General features: G+C 38.6%; 1 protein-coding gene and 1 long non-coding RNA gene across 2 annotated transcripts; one reads left to right on the top strand and one right to left on the bottom strand.

The window, feature by feature from the left end:
• Window positions 1-656: 656 nt before the first annotated feature.
• Window positions 657-23320, top strand: yki (Transcriptional coactivator yki). Its single transcript, XM_076541983.1, has 6 exons — window positions 657-1983; window positions 16523-16746; window positions 17264-17451; window positions 17561-17747; window positions 18066-18151; window positions 18256-23320. The coding sequence occupies exons 1-6, from the start codon at window positions 1337-1339 to the stop codon at window positions 18349-18351; spliced, it is 1428 nt and encodes a 475-aa protein (XP_076398098.1). The 5' UTR covers window positions 657-1336; the 3' UTR covers window positions 18352-23320.
• Window positions 8314-10097, bottom strand: LOC105661968 (uncharacterized). Its single transcript, XR_013041534.1, has 2 exons — window positions 9165-10097; window positions 8314-8833 (listed from the first exon to the last, which is right to left on the bottom strand). It is a non-coding gene; the product is annotated as an uncharacterized LOC105661968 (long non-coding RNA).
• Window positions 23321-24523: the final 1203 nt, after the last annotated feature.

The raw sequence follows: 24523 nt of genomic DNA, 5'->3' as shown, positions 1-24523 counted from the left end.
AGTTGCTCGTCATTGATCCAGATGGTCTCTGACTTACCATGATCTAACAGCTTTCCTAACGTTATGTTTTACTTATAAGGATACAAAGGTACTTGAACGATAAAAAAATAAGTGTACAAAACATACATTCATCTATTTGAAAAATTACAATTTTAAAAATCCTTTACCGCTTTCGCAATGATATCGATTCTTTTAGTGATAGCTACAACAATATCATTGTTTCGACTAGTTCAATATTTTCCGTTTACATTCAATAGTAACGACGTCATTTCAATTTTCAAAATAATTCTATTTTCAATATAATAATCATCATTGTGGCTAAATGCAAAATGTTTAAATAAGAAGAGTATCTGGGCTTTAGATCTAGAATATATCGAGTTAATTATTTAAAAAAACAGCATACATGTTTACCATTTCAAATTTGTCATATTTTCCAACGATAAAAATGATTACTTTCTAAGTTATTTAGTACGACAAATGTTTTAAGGTTTCTGTACGTTTGATTTGTAATGTCTCAAAGCTTGAAGAGTAAGACTTAACGCAGTCTGGTTTCAAGTACGAGGTATTTAACGAAACGACTTTTGTATATGCCGCCAAGTCAGTTTAACTAGAACGATGGCCAGCAGATGGTGCCTATACTCGAGCAACAGTCTCACACACGGGAGTTTCTAGGCCCTGTACGTAATCGCGTGTCCACGCACGGTGAACGCTAGCACTCGTTTGCTAGACGGCCGGCTAGCAAAACGAGTCGATTTCTCCTGGTGCGCGATATCGTGGTAAAAGGTGGAGAGGAGACGTAGCTCGTTGAGGAATTCGAGGGTATTGTCGAGGGTACCGGTACGAGGGGAGCTTGTGGTAGTTGCAACGACGGCGGCAGCGACGGCGGTGGCGGCGGCGGCGGCGACGGCATTGTCCTGCTTGTTTTGTTGTCTCGCGCGAAACGCACAGGTGGAAAAGAGAAGAAGCTATCGCGTTGTCGAGGAACCGAGGAGTGACGGAGGCGAGCGAGACGGTGTGTACGAGTCGTATAGAGAAGAGACTGGTGGTGTGTCGTTTACGAATGCCTCTAGGTATACCGTAAAAGCGAACAGCGAACGTCGCGTAAAAGGGAGAAAGAAGGAGATAGGGAGAGGTAGAGAAGAAAAGATTCGGTACGGTGGTGAAAGAGAAAGACGAGAACGAGAGGAGATAGATAGGAGAAGACGGGAAGGTGGGAGAGAAAGAGAGACGGAAATAAAGAAGAACGAAAGGTAGCCAGTGTACAGGACACGAGGAGAGACAACAGAGCCAGAGAGAGAGAAAGACACGAGAAGCGCATTAGAGTGCGTGATCCAAAATGGCGCTGAACCAGGACGTGGACCAGTTGTCGAAGAGTAATCTCGTGGTAAGGATCGATCAAAACTCTGAATCGGATCTACAGGCGCTCTTCGACAGCGTCCTGAAGCCAGACTCGAAGCGTCCGCTGCAAGTACCACTGCGCATGCGCAATCTACCAGATTCCTTCTTCAATCCACCGTCGACGGGTAGCAAGAGTCCCTCGATTTCGCATTCCCGGGAGAATTCGGCGGATTCGGCGTTCGGTACAGCGGCCGTCGCAGCGGTCGGCGGCAGTGGTGCACCCGGTGGAAACGCGACCGGTGCCACACCGGCTACCGGGGCAGCAGGTGCAGCTACCGGTGGAAGTGGAAACAGCGGTGGTAGCGGATCGAACGCCGCAGGTGCGGCTGCGGCTGCTGTCGCGGCCGCGGCCGCGGCTGGCCTCACCGTTGCTCATCCTCGCGCCCACAGCAGCCCGGCCTCTCTTCAGCAAACCTACGCCTCGGCTCAGCAGGCGCCTCAGCACGCGCCCCAGCCGCACGCGCGTCACCACCATCACCCTAAGCAACGCAGCTACGACGTCATCAGTACGGTCGACGACCTGGGTCCCCTGCCACATGGATGGGAACAGGCGCGCACCCCCGAGGGACAAATCTACTTCCTCAAGTGAGTTCTACTTCTTCTACGTCTTCTCTTTCTCGCTCTCGCTGTGTTTTCTTTGCGTCTCTTCTTTTCCCGTTTATTAGAATCGGACCTGTCGCCTTCCTGCGGGCCGCCTTTCTACAGTGTACACTATACAATATTCATCAAATCCCCTTCGAAAACACTGGTTTAAACCTATGGACATCGAGTACACTCGGGTGCAACGTAGTTTTCCTTTAATTATCTGTAGGAAAGGAGCACGTTTGCTTTTGATTTTCGGACAAGTTAGGAAACGTAACGTAGATGCAAGTTGATTTAACATGAACCTATACGCGTGGTAGCATAACTACTGTGGTAGCAACGTGAGGCTGTACAATGTGTGCTAATACACGAGGCTGTACAACGCGTGGTCATATGATGTGAGATTATACGTGTGGTGATACAACGTGAGATTATACAAGCGTGGTGACATTACACGATGCTATACAACGCGTGGTAACCATAACGAGACTATGCAATGTGTGGTGTTATAACGCGTAGTGATACAACGCGTGGTTATTCATTCAGCGAATTTTTACTATGCTCGATCAGCAACGTTAAAGAAAGAATGAAATTTCAAGAAAGTAGGATTTAACAGAAGTGTAAAAGCTCCCTTTAGGAAGTCTTCGTTGCATCTGAATGTACGTTATGTCATAAAAATAAGTTTTATTACATTCGTAATCAATCAAAATGTCGACCTTACGCGGTGAATAACTTGTACGCTTACGCGCGTCGGGCTTGCATTATAACTAATGCTTTATCACGATTAAAGCGAACCGACCGCCTGCCGTTTCTTCGAACCGTACCTCGTCAATGGGATCGTGCTCGACTCGTTAGGATCGACGGAATCCTTCTCGAACGCTCTTAAGGTTTCCTCGTTAAACGTAGTTTCGCGTTCGCTGATCCTCTTAAGGCATTATCTGAACGAAGATACGGAGAGAATACGAAGCGGACGCGGACGTGACATTTTCGAAATCGTTACGAAAACAGGTGATCCTCCCGGTGATTTCTCATGTATTCACCGTTAACTTCTCCGAATCGATTCTACGTTAACGATTCCAAAAGCGAGTCGCATTCGATCGGACGGTTTATCAGAGAATTCATCCGTTCGTGCTGTATGACGCTGTTGAACGTATTTTCTCGGTGTGTTGGGGTCCCACATACCTCAAGGCCGTTACTGTCTTTATCGCCACCTCGTACTTACTCATCGTTGTTTCTTCGTTCCTCCATTTCTCGGCCATGTCTTCTCCCCACTTCTTCGCCGTGCATCCCATTCTCTCTCATCTTTCTCGCTCGTTGTTTCTCCTCGTCGATCCACGAACCGCCTACCCGATACATCCAGCCCTCTCTCCTCCTCTTCCCGCTTCGAGTCCCCTCTTCCATCCCGGCACGTTTAACCTGATCCACCTGCGCCGTGACTAGGATTCCCACGTGTCACCTGTCGTGGGAAACGCTCCCTTGTCTGCTTTGTCGCCTCGTTCACCTCCTTCCTTCCTTCCACCCACCTGTCTTTGACCCGGCCACGTCCTTTCTACCACGTTTCTTCGCTTGGGGTGATCATCGCCTCGAACTTTAACCCTGTTGCTTCTTTCGTATTCCAGATTTTCTTACGTACAAATTAATGTAATTTATAAAATACGATATCTCGCTGTATCGAGAGCTGTCATTTCTTCCACATGTCAATAATCGAACTTCGAGATAATTTCAAGATCTGTATTATTTTGAAATTCGAAACGTCAATAAGAGATTGAAATATTTCATCGGTTCTCGAACGGTTTGTTCTCCTTACTCGTCTGATTACAATTTCGAGGCAGTAGTGGCTGATGTCACGTCAAGATATACCGGTGATAATCGATACGCTGCTCTCGATAACAGATATACCGAGAAAAGAAAGAAAGTCCGTCGGTTCCATTCAGTCGGTTTTCTGAATATTCATCGTTCTAGCTTTCGGTGTTCCGCCTTTAAAAAGCTGACCGAAGCGAAGACTATTGTTCTTCGCCTCCTTTTTTCTCCTCTCGTTTCTTATTTGCGAACGAGGAGAACGGGGAAGGGAGAAAAAACTCGAGAAGAGCCGTTCCTGTCCGCTCTCTTCTTTTCAGAGGAGGCTTTTACCTGAGCTTAAGCGTCCATTTCTGTTTTCACCTGCGAGATATATCCTTACCTGCCGCTAAAAATTCGTGAGAACGAATAGGACGGAGGAGGGTCGGTTTTTGAAGAATACCGGGAACTGCGTTTCACCGTTCCGTGAGAACCGACCGGACGGTCCTTTATGCAAAAATTTTTCTTCGTACACTTTCGAATTTAATACCGTGTTCGTTATACTTTAATAATCAAGCTTATCGCTTCCGGTGAGCTTCTGAAGGTTAGAGTTAGATCATCGAGCGTGCCGGTGAATCGTTTCGTCGAAGAACAGTTTCTTTCAGGGAAAACGAACGTTTGTTGGCGCGTATCGCGTCTGCTGCGTTTCCGTTCCGATTGCTCGCGCAGGTATCGATGTTTCGCGAGTCCGACGCTCGAAACTCGAAACTCGAAATCGAGTTGGCGGCCATCATCGTAGACCACACGTTAGAAAGGTTCAAGTAATTCGAAGGGTAATTTCCTGGATAACTGTTCTTGCTAATTGTTATTTAATTACTCGCAAATGATTAGGTTAGGTAATCAATAATGCAGCTTTAATCGTTTGCCTTGTAAATCTTATAAAGTAAATTTTTAGTAAGTAAATTTAGTTACTAAATTTTTAACAGATTTTACCAAATTATTTGATAAGATACGTGTACAGGAAGTTGTGTATTAATCTTTTAGTTAATTTATAAGATTTGTTGAACTTGGAAGAAAAGGCGGGAAATTTGAATCACATAAATTAGAAAAATTTAGTGAAAAGTAAAATTGTAGATAACATTTATTTTATACATAAATAAATTTTCTTATCTCTTGACGACCTTACTTTCACGTTATTTATTTTTGATTCTTAAAATAAAGTTTTGTATACAGACGCGTACGTGATTCGCAGACGATAGTTGATCTTTAGTGACGTATGTATACGTCATTCAAAGCGGAAGGGTTAAATACACGATAGAAGCAAAAACCGTACGCCCGTTACAAATTTAGAAAAGAATTATGAATCAACATTCGTGTAGATTCTACGAAATTTTTCAGTCGCGTTACGTAGATCCGTGTTTTCCTCGTGAAATGCTTCATATATATATATATATTTTTTTTTACATCGGAAGCATCTAACAGCTGTTCGTAACGCGTCCATTTGCAATGCAGGAAGCGGAATGAAGGTAAACGAAAGGAGTTAATAATTACACACGGCTATCGCGTATGCGAGTATCGAGATTTTGATCAATTTATTTTGCCTCCGATCCGATAAATATTATTTAATCGAAAAAAGACCAGATATAAATTAAATCGTTTTCTTGAGTTTAATTTTAAACTTAATTTGTTAACATGCTATTATTAGCATAAGACGGTGTATAAAAAAATATATCAGAGTCCAAAGTTAAGTATACATTTTGCACTCGGATTTTTTAGAAAAATATACAAAATGTCTATTAATAGACTTCCAGAGTACCGCTTCAATTTTGTATCTAAAAGAATGTGCTATTGATAGAATTCTAGAATAGAATTGTACTATATATTACAATCGTACCATACATTACAAGCACTATACAATGATATCACAGTTGATATAGTACAACTGTAATGTGATTGTATAGTGGTTGTAATTTATACACATATTATTTTATATTATATATTATATTATTTATATAATCATATAAATATAAATACATACACACACATATAATATACATACATACATACATACATGCATACATACATGCATACACACATATATGCACATATGCATACACACATGCATACATACATACATACATGTATACACACATATATGCACACATGCATACATACATACATGCATACATACATATATACACACATGCATGCATACATACATATACATATATATGTACACATATGTATGTATATACATAGTTAATAAAATATAATATAATATATAATATAAAATAATATAATACGACTACATATATAGTTAACTATATAACGCTTTAAAACAGGAAAATGAATACTCATAATTTTAACGCAAGTAAACTATATTTTTCTAAAGTTTGAACGCCATCGGTTATATCGCTGTTGCATCTGGCTCCTAACTCATTACACGAATGATCGAAACGATTGCGAGTGGGCAGTGTCCATATCAGAAACGTTGAATGGTCGTTCGCGGAGAAGGAAAAAGCATGACGATCCCCGATAAAGACACGTAACAGGAGGCGCGGAGAGTTCCTCGATGTGTAAATGTTTCGATGCAAAAGAAGTGCAACGAAGCGAGAGGCCACGGTTGTGTTGTATTATGGCAGTAATGACTGGCCTGACGGCACCCGGTGTTTTCTCTCTCTCTTATTCCTCGTCTTCTTCGCTCGTTCGTCCAATTACCTCTATGTGGCCGTCACCGCGAGCTTTTGGATCTTATCCAGAAGCGGGACTTATTAGAATCTAATTTGCGTAATTGAAACGTGATTCGAGGGACGAACAAAGTGACTGTTTGAAAAAAAAAGACGACTTCTAGGAAATGCCCTCTTCGATCCCGTTTCTACAGGGTGTTCAACGGGAGACTCGATGCTTCTAGAAACTCCGTTACGTGTAAATTACACTGTTTCCTGATTACAAGTCGGAATAGGTTTCGGGTAATTACGCAGGATAATGCGAAACAAAGAATGTTTGAAATTTCGATATCTAAATTGAATTTGGTAGGAAAGTACCTGAGGATCAGTTTTCCTTTAATTCATACTTTCATCCTTAATTTTAAGGCCGAGTATTTTGTTCTTCCTGTTTAATAATATTTCTGAAAATCCTCAGGTACTTCCCTAGCAAGTTTCATGTAGATATTAAAATTTGAAACATTTTTTGTTTTAGATGACAATTGCAGTTATTATGGCTTGCATCGCGAAAGTCTGCGTCAAGTGCAGGACTCTGCCATTCTAGTTCCTGAGCTACTATTTTCTCTCTCTTGTTTATATCTTACTTCAAATTGTAGATAAAGTTTCGTTCTATAAATACATGTATATGTATATCTTTCTTTTATACTCGAATCGTTTTTTAAGTTAAAGGCCTACAGGGTGGTTCACTCTTTACGGCTCGATATTTAATTATAAATTAGGTAATTACTAATTTTATATAACGTAGGGTAGGGTACAATGTAGGGAAGGAAAAATTGTTAGAAGACGTAGGAAGTTAGCAAACAGTATTTTAATTAATAAACTGATGTATTTTACAAAACGCAATTATCTGAATTTATTCTATCCTGTGTCCTTCATCCAAATCTTTTAAAAAACGAAGTAGTTTTTTAATATTTACTATTTCGAAATTTTTTAAATTTGCTCGATGTGAAGCATCAGTAAAATTAGATATATTCTCGTATAAAAGTGCATCAATCAGATTTATGTCAGCGAACACGGGTGACCACCGCGTATATTTCGATTAGAAAATAAAGATACCGGGAGAAAGAGGTACGCGAACCGTTTAAAGCGTTTGCTCCTCGTTAAGGAGACGAAACACGTTCTCCTTCCGCCGGTTTCTCTGCCAGCATCGTTCACATCGCGAAATTTCTGCCAGCTTTATCTGTATCATACTTTTATTTTTTCTTCGATTTTTCGTTTCCCCGCGCTTAAGCGGCCAACGCAACCTCACCTCGCCGTGTATAATGTTATACGTTAGTCCCGTTACCTAGCTTCGCGTATTACATACCAGCGAGGAAAGCAACTGTATTCCGACGAAACGAAATGACTTTGGCGAAACACAGGAATCTTCTTTTCTTCTCTTTTCTTTCAACAATTTCGTACACTTCGGACTTCCTAGATTTCTTAGAAATAAAATTTCTAAGGTCTACAATTTAATTATGAACAATTTATAGATGAACGTTCTTGGAATGCAATCTAAATTTTGGACATAGATTACAGACACTTAGGTTTAATATTAAACTTCCACATTTATTAAGTATGTTATCAAAATTTTTAAGATAGCGAAGTCGCTCAGGTGGTATAAGGCACAAACTCATAATAGAAATTTCGCACGTTCAAATCCATCACTAGAAATTTCTTTTTTACTTCGTAATAAAACCATTGTTGGAATGCAATATAAATTTTGGGTATAGATTACAGATAGTTAGGTTTAATATTAAACTTCTACACTTATTAAGTATATTACAAAAATTTGTAAGATAGCGAAGTTGCTCAGGTGGTATAATGTACAAACTCATAATAAAAATTTCGCACGTTCAAATCCATCACTAGAAATTTTTTTTTATTTCGTAATTCTATGCAGTAAGTTTGTTGGTCTACAAAAAACGTTCTCACGATATTTTCGAGCTTATAGATTTGTTGAGAACGTGACGGAGGGTCATGATATAAATAATACCCGCTATACGGAGTACCAGATTCTCGATGAATGCGCTATCGTTCGAAAGCACTCGTGTTACTCTTTTCTTCGCAACACCCTATAGACGTGTGCTCGCAAAACGTCTTGGCAGCTCGAGAAACACGTTTCGCCGCCAGGTGAACACACGAGACACGACGAGAAGGCATCCAAGGTTTTCCGTCAACTGTATCATTTGACGAAACATTAGTCACGAGCAGAGTCACACATTTTATCCGTGGAATTCGTGCGACTCTCTCGGTCTCTCCTACGATTCCGCTTTATCGAGCTGCCATTCGGTGTTGTTCATCCGTGTTTCGCATTTCTGGCTCGTGGTCCAGCTTTTTGGCGGTCGGACCCTGTGTCGAGTCTTCCGAAATTCCTGGAAATGCCGAAAAATCGAACGATACCTAAGCGATTACGAATGAAACTAGCTGAGAATAGGTCTGAATTAATCGGAATAGCACGAAAATTCGCTGTTGCATAAATTCTTCAAGACTTCGTTTTGTTATTCAATTTTATTATTATTTCCGACGAACACTAAGTTCTGATACATTTTAAATTAGATCTTAAGAAGAGAGCTAGTGAATTCGAAGAATCTAGGGATACCTATTCTCGCACATGAGTCACTATGAAGTTATTTCTCATTCTCGTTATATTAAAAATGGTAGACAAGTTTTATGAAACTTAAAATAGATCAGAAATTTAATTACCTGAATTCGATATCCGAGTAATAAATTTTGTCGGCGCATAACTGCTGTCGTAAAAGGTTAATGGCAATTGATTTGTGGTGAATGAGTATCCTTGTGGTCTCGTTACCGCTTCGTAATTATCGCGTAGAAAAACTGATTGACAAGCGGAATCGAACGCAGATCGTTTTACCTGCAAATTCGTTTCGAGGACGTTTAGCGTGCATTTTCGAATGCAGTGAAAGTTGCGTTCATGCGACATCGGCATCCTGTTACGTTCAGGGTCAGTTAGAGCAACGTGGACGCATGTTTTTCCTCCCTGTCCGATATTTAGAATCTATGCCACATGAAAAATAACGCATCGTGTAAAAACGATGTCGCGTCTTTCGATTGTCCCTTGACAAAAAGTTAAACAAATTTCAGACAATAACGAGCGGAAACTGTTGAATAGCACGTAATAGAAGGAGAATAAAATGAGAAAAAAATTAATGTACGCAAGCATGTGCGCGAGTTTGCGTTAGCTACACATAGTCTTCGCGGTGTGGCGAATGGCGATAATACGGTGGACGACAACGACCGTGCGCGAGAGGTTTTTCCATTCGTGTATCGTCTCTCGAAAGACGTTTCTTTCGATAAGCGAAAGGTAAAGCGATAAATAATATCCGTGTGACGCGATGAGAGAATTAAAAACGCGAGATAAACGATACACGGCCAGACTTTATTTTACGCGTACGTCACGTTCGATCTATTTGTATTACAGTGGGACCGCGTGAGCACGATGTGAATGTGTGCGCATTATAGTAATCGTCGTTTACCTGCGGACGGGAGAGTAGGTCGTGCTCTTTCCCGTAAAGTACGGGGTGTTCGACAAGTCTTAACATTTATTTCTATGATTTTCTTTTGTTATTTCGACTTTTTTTTTACTATTTTCGGTAATTGTTGAGTTCTTATTTTTTAAGTATTCGAATTCTTCAATTTTACAATTTCTGAATTTTGGAATTTCTCAATTTTTGAATTCTTGAATTCTCGAATTCTTGAATTACTGAACTTTTGAATTTTCGAATTTCTGAACTTCTGAATTTCTGAATTTCCGAATTTCTGAATTTCTGAATCTCTAAATTCCCAAATTTCTAATCTCCCAAATCCAAAAATTCCTAAATCCCTAGATTTCTAAATCCCTAGATTCCCAGATCCCTAGATTTCCATATCCCTAAATTTCCAAATCCCTAGATTTCCATATCCCTAAATTTCCAAATCCCTAGATTTCCATATCCCTAAATTTCCAAATCCCTAGATTCCCAAATCCCTAAATTTCCATATCCCTAGATTCCCAAATTCCAATTTCAAAATTTCCCAAATCCCAAAATTTCCAAATTCCCAAAATTCCCAAATCCCAAAATTCTCAAATTCCAAAATTCCCAAATTCCCAAAATTCCCAAATCCCAAAATTCCCAAATCCCAAAATTCCCAAAATTCCCAAAATTCCCAAATCCCAAAATTTCCAAATTCCCAAAATTTCCAAATTCCCAAAATTCCCAAATTCCAAAATTTCCAAATTCCCAAAATTCCCAAAATTCCCAAATCCCAAAATTCCCAAATTCCAAAATTCCAAAATTCCCAAATCCCAAATTTCCCCAAATTCCCAAAATTCCCAAAATTCCCAAATCCCAAAATTCCCAAATTCCAAAATTCCAAAATTCCCAAATCCCAAATTTCCCCAAATTCCCAAAATTCCCAAATCCCAAAATTCCCAAATCCCAAATTTCCCAAATTCCAAATTTCCCCAAATTCCCAAAATTCTCAAATCCCAAAATTCCCAAATCCCAAAATTCCCAAATCCCAAAATTCCCAAATCCCAAAATTCCCAAATCCCAAAATTCCCAAATCCCAAAATTCCCAAATCCCAAAATTCCCAAATCCCAAAATTCCCAAATCCCAAAATTCCCAAATCCCAAAATTCCCAAATCCCAAAATTCCCAAATCCCAAAATTCCCAAATCCCAAAATTCCCAAATCCCAAAATTCCCAAATCCCAAAATTCCCAAATCCCAAAATTCCCTAAATTCCAAAATTTTCAAATTTTTCAATTTCCAAATCTCCACTGTTCAAAATTCTAAACTTGAAATTGTATACCTAAGTCCTCCATTCCTCTACTTTTAGTGCACATAGGAAATAAGATAGGAAAAGTTTATAGGGACTTCTCGAACACCGTAGATATTATAATACGTCCGCGAGGATCGACGTTTTTACTCGGTTAGACGGAGGCTAAAGACCCCGACACACCTGTAGACACTACTGGTAAAGAAGTCTTAGGCAGCAAACGCGAATACCAGATAGGAGGACAAATCCTCGTGAATACCTCGAATGTATCGAAAGTTCAAGGCAGCGCGAGTGTCCTCGCTTCTTTGCTTGTCGCTTCGTTCGACTTTACAATTAGCGATCACCGTTAAAACATACTCAAACTTCCACGTATTTCATCCATTATCAAATACAAATTTCCTTTAAACGTCATCCACATAAAAATAGAAAATCATCATTTACAAAATTAATAGAACATTTAGAACATACAGAAAATTAGCTTTAAAGATTCTTCTACAGAAAATTAAAACTGCTATGATTTTGTTGATATCAGAAATCTTTGCCTGATAAAAGTGCTTCAAAAAGATTGTATAATTTCGAGGAACGTTTAAAAGGAGCGCAAAGCTTACTTTTCTTATTAGCAACTCTAGTATTGGAGCTCGCATTAACGGCAACCGAGGCGGAAGGATTAAAGGCGATTTTAAATAGAGATAAGCTGAAAAGCGAACCTTGTACATTCTTCGAAAATCCATCTATTTTCGGTAACCTTAAAGTAACATAGATTTTGTACAGATAAAGAAAAGAAGTGGTTTTCCGGGTACGGATTAGCTAAGCGGCGCCAAGTCGCATTTTAGTCGAAATTTCATATACCGTTAATGGTTTCGTGTAGATCCATAAATATCGTCTGTGACAACTTAATCGTAGCGCGGATATTTTCTTCTATATCCATATACACATAAGAAAAAGGAGTCCCGAGAAAAAGTTGTTTGGTTCGGAACGACGAATATTGATTTATGATTTCTTTTTCCCTCAAGGTCATTGTATTTCAAGCTTTCAATGCCACTCACAGTTTTTTAACGCATGTACACACGAATATTAATTATCCACGTGGGCTATTCGTGGATGTTTTATCTCCGTCGCGGTACAAAAACATGTGAGCCTTTGTGAAATTCTCGGTACAAAAGTTTGGGAACTTTTGAACTGATTGGTCCACGTGGCACATGGCACGTGGCTTCATTCACTTTTCGAGAAACTAAAATTCCAGATGTCTTCACGAAAGAAACAAAGGATCGTACAAAATGGACTCTGTGATCTTTGTAAATTATCCCTTTACGGGACATGTGTATATTGGAAAAATTGTGACTAATGTAGCTACATGTTCCTGATATTTCTGATTCTATAAGCATGGAATATATCTAAATGAAGAAACTTGCATGTCCGATAAAAGTCGGTTGTCGCCTCGGCGTCTCGAAGGTAGCTTTTCGAAGGGAGAAAGTAACCAGAGGGAAGCAACTGAAACTGTACAACGAAGACGACGACGACGACGACGACGTCGGGAGAGAAGAGCAAGCAGGCGAAAGAGAGCGTCGGTGCGAGAGTGTCTATTTACGAGTTGTCCGGCGCCGTGATGTCCGGAGTAAAAATACATCGTAGTCCGTATGCTGTGCGCCACACAGAAACCCTCTTGTAATTCTCCGATGCTCTCGAGCTGCCTGCTGCCTGTTCGCCTGCTTGCCTGCTTACTTGCTTTGCCTGCTTACTTGCTTGCTTACTTGCTTACCTTCTCCCTCTCTTTTCTTACTTTCTTTCTATTCTTTACCCTTGCCTACCCGTTGCCTACCCCGCTCCACGTTGACTCTCTTGGAACGCATTCAACCGCTCCCGGAGAGAAGACCCACGACATGCTGGCTTTTGGAACACCATCATCCTTCTTCTCCGTGCTCGCCGATCGAACGTCTCTCGCATTGATCTACGATTTATTTTCATCGCTTAATTATCGTCGTTACTTATTTTTTTAGCCCATTTGCATCATTAGCGTACGCGCGGAAATTTCCTGGTCGTTACCGCGAAAGCGAGCATAATTTTTTTAGGTGGTAAGAAGTTGTACGTTTCGAAATATTTTTATTCTTGTAGAATAATTTAGGATGACGAGACGCAACTTTTCGCTTTATTGTAATGGGTTATTAATTTGTGAGGAATATGTGTTCTGTTTTGGTATTTACTCCCATTATGGAGTTTGGTAATTAGATGAAAAATTTTCTTCGATATCGCAGAATTCTTCCTCGTGATCTACGTGGGAGAGTGATAGTCTGTGTGCAAGTCTGCAATATAATGAGAGCTTACTGAAATTTCGGATGTAAGTCAAAGTATACTTTGGATAACTGAGTCAATCTTTGAATAGCGGCAGTTCTGGCAATTTTTATAATGTTAATTTGATTTTTATTGCCATGCGTTATATCGCCACGCGTTATATCGCCATGCGATGTATTGCAATTCGCGAATTACCACGCATTGTATCGCCTCGCGTTATATTGCCACGCATTAAATTACTATGTGTTATATTGCCACGCGTTATATCGCCACGCATTAAATTACTATGTGTTATATTGCCACGCGTTATATCACCACGCGTTGTATCACCCCGCGTTATATCACCACGCGTTGTATCACCACGCGTTGTATCACCACGCGTTGTATCACCCCGCGTTATATTGCTACGCATTATATCACCACGCGTTGTATCACCACGCGTTATATCACCACGCGTTATATCACCACGCGTTGTATCACCCCGCGTTATATTGCTACGCGTTATATCACCATGCGTTGTATGCCCACGCGTTATATCACCACGCGTTATATCATCACGCGTTGTATCACCCCGCGTTATATTGCTACGCGTTATATCACCACGCGTTGTATCACCACGCGTTATATCACCACGCGTTGTATCACCACGCGTTGTATTACCCCGCGTTATATTGCTACGCGTTATGTCACCACGTGTTGTATCACCACGCGTTATATCACCACGCGTTATATCACCACGCGTTGTATCACCCCGCGTTATATCACCACGCGTTGTATTTCCACGCGTTATATCACCACGCGATATATTGCAAACCGTAAATTATCACGCATTACATCACCACGCGTTAAATCGCTATGCTATATTACTTTGTTTCATCGCCACGTATTATATCACCATGCATTATATTACCATGTATCACAAGTCGCTCTGTACTATAAGTACTATAAGCTCTGTACAATAAGCTCTACAAAATATATCGCCGTGTGCCAAATCGACGCGTACAATATCAGTGCGCGTTTTATATCGCCACATTTTGTATAGTTACACATTATATTATCACGTATCATATCGCCATGCGACGAAAGAATTCGTTCCTCCAAAGGACAGAAACGTTTTACAATTTAATTGAAATTCGTGATGAAAGAAAGATTGATTTTGTTACATCGATAAGGAAACATTCGTTTATCTGACGATCAACAAAAGTAATATTGGCCCCGTTAATTTTTGTTCGTCATCGTGGCGTTAGAGCTTAACGCGTCTTGATCAGATATACATTACGATTGGATAATGCTCTTAATGTTAAAACTACGTCAAACGTGTTCCGTTCCGCGGGGTATTATTAACCGTGTAAGAAGATTTGTTTCTCGCTCGAAAATACTGGGAATACGTACGATACGTCGATTTAGAGAACTTGTTTGTGTCCTCGTCGATGACTTAAGTCTTAAGCGAAACGTATTGACTCATCGATGGATGGAAATATAAATGAGTGACAGTTTTGGCAGAATATTACGCTGTTTAACTCTGTGAAATTAAAGAGATAAACGTACCTATACAACATTCAACGAAACAGATCATTTCGAGTGTTCTGAACTGTGTCATTGTTACTTATCTAAAATCAGAAAATTTGTAAAAATTCTGAGATACATTCGATTGACACTCGTGTCAAAACACAATCTTTTCAATTTTTCCATTCAAGATCGCCTTCAGAACTAAAGATTTACGTTTGGCTCCATTTCAAAAGAGATCTTCTACACTCAACATTCATATGCGTAGAAGGTTTCGATGAATACGTTCATTCAAGAAACGTATTATAAATTATCAATTTCATGCAGAATAAATTGTTGCAGATTGTATACATGGAAACGATACGATTCGAGATAAGTGTTATTTCGCAGCGCTTTTATGTCATCGAATCGTATCAGATTTTTTTACGTTCCACAATTCATCAGCTCGATACGGTGAAATCACTATCGTTTTTTAAAGGACCGATCGATAAACACGATGACGTATATCGCCATGCGTTTTATCGCCACGAGCGAAACTTATCGACATCAAAATTGAATCGCAACATCTGTTCGAGTTCATTGGACTCACCTTGACCGGATAAAGGTTAAGATTTACGTTTGGCTCCGTTTCGAAAGAGGTCTTAAGAGTTTTTTGCGACAAATTATTCGGGTGCGTTCAATGGGAAAATTTCCTTGCCGATGCTTATACAGGGTGTCGTATTAAGCGTATGTTCGTTGTCTAAAATTTCTTTGGAGTCAGGCGAGGTAGACGGTTCGCAAAGGTATTCGTTTCACGAAGGTAAATAAGAACTCTCCGGTGTAATGTTTTCCACTTCCTCCCGGTTGAAAAATGACACGCGAGTAAGGTAAATACGTTAGGTAGAAGGGAAGAAGACGGGATCGGCAATCACAGCCATTAGCCGCTATTTTTGTCGACCGAGAAACGTAGTGTTTTCGTGCAACTAAAGCCGTTTCGGATGAAACAGCTTCATCCTCCCTATGTCTTAACTTCTAGATTCAGCTTTTAACCCTTTAACCTCTTTGTCTCCATCAATTATTATTTCGTAAATACATTCTACTTCCTAACCCAACAATTACTACCAAATTCTATAATAGTACAATAAAATATTAGTGTAGGACAGTAAGTATAGTACAGAGTTCGTAAAACAAACTCTAATGCTAAACCCAATACCCCATAATTTTACAGAAGTACTCTGTGAAAGAGGACCCAGAAAAAAGTTGTTGAATAGACGTATCGGTTTTATTGAAAAACGTTGAAACCCGTACGTCTAACTACGCTCGCTAGAGGCAGGCGCCTGGCTGTTACTCCTTCGCGTCGTCTTTTGAATGGAACTATTTTTAGAATTCGCCTACTATATGTGGATAACTGTACGTGCCGTGGCGTATTCAGTTTCTGCACGGTGCCACGCTGCTATACGGTACAAAATAGCACGACCGTCTGAACCGTGTTATAATTTTATTTTCCAGCCACCTGACGCGAACTACGACATGGGAGGATCCACGAAAAACAGCGGCAGCGGCAAACGTGGCGGCCGTGGCCGCAGCCGTCGACAACGGGAAATCCACGAGCGCCGCTACAAATTCCCTAGGCCCGTTGCCCGATGGTTGGGAACAGGCGCGTACTCCCGAAGGAGAGATCTACTTCATTAATCATCAGACGCGTACCACCTCGTGGTTCGATCCTAGAATCCGTAAGTTTCCACAGATCCTTGCAAACAACTTCTATCGGATCTTTCTAATGAGTATACGGCACAGAATTCGTTATTCTATAAACAGTAATGTCAGAAAGTTAGTACACTCTAGTTGGTAAGGCGTCTTTCCCGCGCAAATTCAAACCCACGTAACAATGCGATTAATTCTTTTTGTTTAATGTCCCCACATTTATTTCCTCTAAGATCGTTCAGAAATTGAGTACTCGTTTAAAGCACAGAGTTTGTAAATATTATGTAAGCGTCAAATTTTGTTCACACTGTTTCACACGAGCAAAATTACTACATTATGTAATTTGTATACGTAGACCTCAAGTTCGAACACTGAGTCAGTGTGTAAGTTCATTCAAACATCGACAACCTCCTTGCGACTCGTGTGTAGGATGCTCTTTAAAGGTCGCTCGTACCCCGCGATTTTATTTTCGTACGTGAATTAGAGTTATTCGTAGAAGCATAAGTTTTGACGAAGTGGTTCATTCAGTCTATCGATGTTTTACAGCAACGCATCTGCAAAGGGCCCCGACTTCTGGTGCTATGTTACCTCAGAATTGGCTGCAACAGCAACCCACAGGTGGTGGTATTCAGAGTAATCAAACGTTGCAAGCGTGTCAACAGAAACTTCGTCTTCAGTCGTTACAGATGGAACGTGAACGTCTCAAACAACGGCAACAGGAAATTATGCGTCAAGTTAGTGTTTAATCCATGTTTTTCACGTGAATTTATATTGATTACAAATTGCAAGTATTTAACTCTATTGGAAGTATTTGTTTTTAATAAGCTTTGTTTCGTTTTGCAGCAAGAATTGATGCTTCGACAGAGTACCACCGATGCCGCCATGGATCCATTCTTATCAGGAATCAATGAGCAACACGTGCGTCAAGAAAGCGCAGACAGTGGCCTGGGACTTGGTTCAGCTTATTCTCTTCCTCACACTCCGGAAGATTTCCTCGCGAATATCGACGACAACATGGATGGTACAAGTGGTAAGAAAACACATAGAGGATTACACTGTCCAACAAAAAGTAACAATTATCACGAATATGTCTATCACCCCGCTATAAGGACATCTAACCAGTACTTACTGTGTTTGACCGTTTTTAAGTTGCATAGTTGAATGTTAGATGGCACTGCGTACAAGTTAAAAGAGTAGACAAATGTATTAAAAATTTTCAAGGATTAATATAGAAATGGATATTTGTAGAGAGATGTACGTAGTAGATATCTGTTGGACAGTATTACTAAATAAAAAATAATTTTGTTATAAAGTATGGTGTAAGTCGAAAGTTGTTTTGTCATTGTAGATGGAGGTGCACCAATGGAGACACCAGATCTCTCAACTTTGAGCGACAATATCGATTCCACCGACGATCTTGTCCCATCGTTACAGGTACCTATCAGAAACGGACAACCGTGCCTGATCTACGTTCGGAAGATTTTTGATTTTAATTTCGCCCTTTTTTTGTTTCTTTTTTCCGGTAAATTCGTCACCAGTTGAGCGAGGATTTCAGTAGCGACATTTTGGACGACGTGCAATCGCTGATAAACCCTAACACGACAAAACCTGAAAACGTGCTGACGTGGCTGTAGTGTGCGGAGAGAGGGAATTGTCTATGACAGGCAAGCAATCGATGAAATCGACTCGATAAACAAAAAAGAAAACAAAAAAATAAGAAACAAAACAATATCGCAATTTTGATACGTTTAAACCGAACGGAACGTAAAGAGTAACGACTATTCCATTAAGAAAACAAAAAACAGAAACAGGAACAGAAAAATACTGGAAAAAACGCACGTGAAACGAGAAAATTTTTAAAGTTTAAGTAGAAAAGGAAGGAGAGCCTTAATTGCAACGCGCTATGCTCAACGTATATTACGAATCATGTATACAGGAATATTTCGTAGGGTGTCTTAGAAAACGTTCACGTTAAATCGTAAGATCGTGTTCTGCACAAAGATTTCATTTTTAGCTGCCATGTTAATGAAATAAAGATGGTAAGAAAAAGAAGAAGAACTATAAAATTCGAAGCCTCAGAAATGTAGTGTTCATGGCAAGCTTGTTTGAGTCTTCCTGAAAAGATGCGTTCGAGAATTTTAAGCAGGCCGTTTAATTAGCATCGAGGCTTTCCGACAATCTGAAACACTTGTCAGCATTTTATCTTTCTCTTCTTTTTTTACCACCTGTTGAAACACGATGATTGAAGCTCTTGGAATCTTAGGACAAAGGAACGCGATCTTCGATATGTAGAATTTCGAGAAGATTGTTTTCTTTCTAGGACACCTTGCATGATGTAAATGACCATTGTATTCGGGTCTTTCTCTTTCTCTCTTAATTATTAGAGCGTTCGAGCGTTTGTATGTTTTCTTTTTTTGTATGCGTGTATGAGTGCATTCGTGTCCCCCTCCCCCGGTCCCCGACATTTTGTATATATATAAGTTTGTATTTCTATTTACTAAAGCATCGTACGAGAGGGAGCGAGAGAGAGGACTGAATATTTTGCCTAATAATATTTAAACGCGCGTTCACGCTCACACGATCATCGAGAAGAAAGAAGAAAAGAGCGCGGCGAACGGTGTGTTAAGCTCGATTTATTATATCTTCCCGATAGTATGGAGATAGGACAAGTTGAATTGTTGTTTAATTATATTTATAATCAACGTTGGTTTATACAATGAGGAGAAATCTGGTATCATGACATATCAGATTTTTTTGAACGGTACACATATAGGATCTCGCGCGTGATTAAGGAAAAAAAATGAATTCTTTCTTAACGCTTTGACGGCCGACATCTTTTTATACCTGACAGGAGATTATTCGTATAATTATGTTACAGAGTTTCCGCAAAATTACTGATTTTTTATTTGTAATTTGTACACGAAGAATAACGGACACCGGCCGTCAAAGCGTTAGGGAACACCATACCTGATGTGTTCACGGGATTTCAAGATATCAATTGAAAATTCGTGAAACGTGTAACGCGTAACGAAAATGCAAAATAAGTGCAATTATTATACGGAAAAAAATACGCTACCGTGTAGAAGGGGAAAAAATAACGGAAGAGAGGTGATATTTTATTCGTTGATTACATTATAACGGTGATCTTCGCGCGGTGTTTACGGAAGCAAAAAGCAAGCGGTGCGACGTCTAAAAGTATCGAAGCATTTTTAAACACACACTCGCGTCTATAACTTCGAAGTTGGCATACGGAGCAAATCGTGTTTACCGTGTGTTGTGTGTATGATTCAGATTCGAAACAGATTTTCTTCGAATCGTCGGTGTCCAAAGTATATACATATATATACACGTACATGTATATATACACACACAATTATATATACACTGCAATCGAGTGTCGATAATGCTCAGACTAATTTTACAAAGCGAATTAATGCTTGAACGAAGTGCCTTTTCATTGCAATCGATTAGTAAAAAAAAACGACGATCTAATCAAATAATCGTCACCTTTCAAAGCAATAACCGTCCATACGAGATGTTTACGTGAACATGTGGTAATTGTTAAAATAGGCAAACTTTTTTTTTCTTTTTTTTTAAACCCTTTTTAAATACGGTGATTACGTAGAATAGGGGAAACCTCGTCGACTTTGATGACCTCGATGTAGTATTATAAAGATCAGATCTAAATGTTTCTTATACACGTGACGTTCAAAGATATACATAATTCTTTTTCAGTGATCTTGGTAGTTAATTATTGTTACTACTCGTACAGACTATCATGATTTTTGTAATGTATATCAGGATCGTTGAAATTGATCAGGTTTACCCTGTTCTATGCAATCACCTTAAATACTTCGAAGAGGGGAACACAAAATATGAATATATATATATATATTTTTTTTATATATAAAGTCTATACTTGTTACGAATTGCAGTTATATTGGTATTTTGAGAAGAAGAAAAGAAAAAACACTTGTTAGATTGTAAAATTCTCTTACGTTTTATACTACATTACAGTTATAATTATGGAGATTACAGAAAGAAAAGGAGAGAGAGAGAGTATATGATATTTATAGATTATCTTTAAATATCTCTTTTTAGCGTTAAGGATCATTTCGTCTTTAAAACTCGTCCCCCATTTTTTCTTTTCTGGGAAACGCGAAAGAAAGAAAGAAAGAAGAGGCCGTTCTACTAGTGTCTGTTTCGCGTGAAACAAACACGTGTAGTTAATTGTTAATTAAAGTATGCGTATATTTAGTTACATGGCAGCTTGAAAACAAAAACTAGAGGTTGACGTAACTATTTTCTTTTTCAGTACGAATTTGAGGCGACATGAGTACCAGTGATCAAATGAATTTCTTTTACTTATTCCGACTGAGATCTATTTTCTTCTTAAATAGTACTGTTTTATTTTTTGTTAACAAAATATTTGTTATACGAAGATTAGAACTGGAAATTCGAATAATTTTACAGCTCCAATAATTATTATAATTATTAACACGTTGATGGCCAGAGACTAATAGGAGCTCAAACTTAATATGATTAAACATCTATACAAAAATTTTTAATCAATTGTTATATAGGATTAATGGTATATTCTGTTATGTATCAATGTTGGGATTGAAAAATATGTTATAAAGATTGCATAATAATAGAAATTTTAATGATATATGAATAATTTCAACGTGTTAAACAATCAAAATTCTCTGTACATTTAATAGTTACGTCAACACTCAAAATCGTTCATCGATTTGTAATTTCGTTACATAGATGTATAAATAAAACCGTGTAATAAGCTCTTCCGACTTTTCCCGCGTTAAGGAAAAGTTCGCGAAGAAGCTTCTAATTATTAATTAGAATTTCGTTTTCGGTGTTATTGTTCGCGAGCACGGTTTTCACCGATTTTTTCTGTTGCTACGCTAGCCGTGCGAGCGAAGAGAGCGAGTATTCGACCTCTTTCTTTTTTTTTTAATTTTTTAAGGGAATAATAAAACGATCATGTAATATCCATTCGATATTTTGTGTTACTATCTGTATTATTCGACTGAGACTTGGAAAGCGATCGCTTTTACAGTTAAGTGTGTCGATGCCAAGAGAAATAAATAATACTTGTTTTATCAATGTTTACGATTGTCGCGAAGTTGAAATAATCGGTTGTTTTATAAAGTTTGTTAGGGTCTTGAATCACAAGTGCATTGAACATGTTTATACAACGATTAATACTGCTCTATAAATGAATTCAAAACACTGATAATTAAGTGTCAAGATTTATTTGATTGGTTAATTTTGAATTAACAAATAATTCAGGTGTGAAACATTCACACTGTAGGTGCAATTATATTTTTATTAAACCTAAGAATATTTGCTAATACTCGAGTATTTTTCGTTGTTAGAATAGTTTTAATAACTGCAATTATTGTTTAATGAAATTTAAAAGTCTCTGATGGAATGAAATTTTGAATCCAAGTGCTTCAGAAGGAAATAAAAGTTACTGGTGATTCAAGAAATCCTCCAGTTCTGTTATGTTGACTACCACACATCAGTTCATTATAAAATTGAAATCATAAAATTTAAAATGATAAATTTCCTTTAATATCTTTCATTAAAAATTATTCTATGGTAGTCAGCAATCATTTATTTTAAAAACATGTACGATTACTCAGTTTTCGCGAGCGAAGAAATTTTATAGTTAATCATGTCGGAAGGCACAAATGTCTTTTATTTTCAATGCTTAATACCTTATCTACCGGTACATAGTACTGCAACATTCATTTACTACAAAAATTGTCATTTAACATTAAATATTATACAATAATCACCATTGGTGCAACTTTGACTAAGATGAACTACCATTTAGTGCTCAGAAAATGAAAAAAAGAAGAAAGCCTAATTTCTGGTAGATAAGGTGTTGGTACTCAGTATGTTCTTTCTTATCAACTCAGCGAAAACCATTGTTTACGCGTTGTAAAAAGAAAGAAATCTGTGAAAGTTACCCCATCGTAAACGAAGGATTAACAACGAATGTTTAAATCGATGCGTTAACTTTAGTCGCGATAGCTTTCAGGGCGTGTCAGGTCAGATACATTTTAATGTATTATTTTTAATTGCCTAGTTAACGATAATATTAATATTACCATACCGTATCTTGCTTTTAGTCTAAACTCAATTTAGTTGTTACGTTTTCAGGGGGTAACTTTGGGGTTGGGAGGGAGGGTGGGGCGGGTGGGGAACGGAGGTTGTAGAATCGAAAGAAGAAAGGGGAAAAACGAAAAACAGAACCTTTTTTTTTTTGCGAAGTGCCTTAATTAGGAAAATTATGTAAATGTGAATTTTATGGGAATTGTTTTTTGTTTAATTAGCAATCGAATAACGGAAACAGATTATTGAAAGTCTTATGGAGCTCCTTGATCTTTTTAGGTGGCGCAATAAAGAAAAATTGTAACATCTGAGATTATATAATACCGAGAAGCAATTAGTTGTTTAATATCAGTATTTAAATATGCTCATTGGCAATAATTTGTGACGTACACTTTTTATATCGGTAACAAGTGCCTTAGTAATAACGATAATGATAAATATATTGTTTACTTACGTACTGACAAACGATGTTATACTTTTTTAACCCTTTCCCTTCGATCATTTCTTTCATTCATCTTTAAGGTACCTTGATATTCTGTTTCACTACTTTTACTTTTCAAATTTGCCATTAATTTCAAATTTTATCAAACTTATTTACCAAACTTAAATATAATAAATACTAATCGATACACAGATAAAATTAAATCAAGTTTCGTAAAATCTTCAAGGTTCCATAAAATATGCGATTGTCAATATCACACCGATTGTCGATAACAAAATTATTTAATAAAGTAGTAATTTTAAACAATGAAGTTTTCGATTATCTTTGCTAGATAGAAAGTATCGCTTTACACCTACAAGCATCGAAGTCTCCCATGTTTTCCTCGCAACTCGTCCTTGTTGTTCATGGTTCCAACCATTGTTGTTAGTCATCGTCTGCTTCGTAGTTGAATGATCGATCGACTGAACAAGAGAGAGAAAAGTTCGGCGTACGCCTGTGAATGTATCTTTCTCTATGATCGTTTTCAGCCATCGTGGCTGGAACGAGATGGAAGCAGCAGATTTCTGATTTGGCAAGGGGTGGGCTTCGCCAACGATGGGGGAAGAAACGGTAGTTTGCGAGGGTGGCTGTGATCCATACGAACCCCATGACGTCCTGCACGTTTCACGGGTATTTTTATGGATTCTTCCGAATGCGTGTTCGATCGTTCCGAAACGCCAGCCTATTTTTGTATTCTTCCCTCGTCAGTAGACTTTTTAGAAACACTCGTTCTCTCTGTAGTTTCATGAAATTACTTTCAAAATGGAGATTATGTCACACTTTTATTAAAGATATATTTCAAGTTTATTTTACAACGATAAGAATTGATAACACAGTTAACACAGTTAACACAGTTACACAGTTAACATAGATTTTATGTCGTTTTGCGGAATCAAACACCCTTGTCACAGCTGCTTGGACTTGTGTAAGTATCACAAACGTTCCTTTTACAGCTAATTTCAGTTTGGAAAAGGGAAGTAACCACATGGAAGTCACGCGAATTTGGAGGATGTTGGAATAGACTTGTTTTTTCGCCAAAAATTCACGAATAGACAGTTCTGTGATATGGTGATCATGCAACAGAAACCAACTTCCCGGCGCTCGATATTCGGGCCTCACACGAACGATCCTCTTCCACAAATGTTCCATAACATCCAGATAATATTCGCCATTAACATTTTGTCCCT

The sequence above is a fragment of the Megachile rotundata genome, chromosome 2 (genome assembly GCF_050947335.1).
Source record: "Megachile rotundata isolate GNS110a chromosome 2, iyMegRotu1, whole genome shotgun sequence".
In the NCBI taxonomy this organism is placed as follows: domain Eukaryota; kingdom Metazoa; phylum Arthropoda; class Insecta; order Hymenoptera; family Megachilidae; genus Megachile; species Megachile rotundata.
This window is presented reverse-complemented; position numbering and strand designations above follow the sequence as displayed.

Coding starts and splice junctions, on each gene's coding strand:
- yki (XM_076541983.1), top strand. CDS start 1,337: ATGGCGCTGAACCAGGACGTGGACCAGTTGTCGAAGAGTAATCTCGTG. Junction 1,984..16,522: donor GGACAAATCTACTTCCTCAA/GTGAGTTCTACT, acceptor TTTATTTTCCAG/CCACCTGACGCGAACTACGA. Junction 18,152..18,255: donor ATCTTGTCCCATCGTTACAG/GTACCTATCAGA, acceptor ATTCGTCACCAG/TTGAGCGAGGATTTCAGTAG.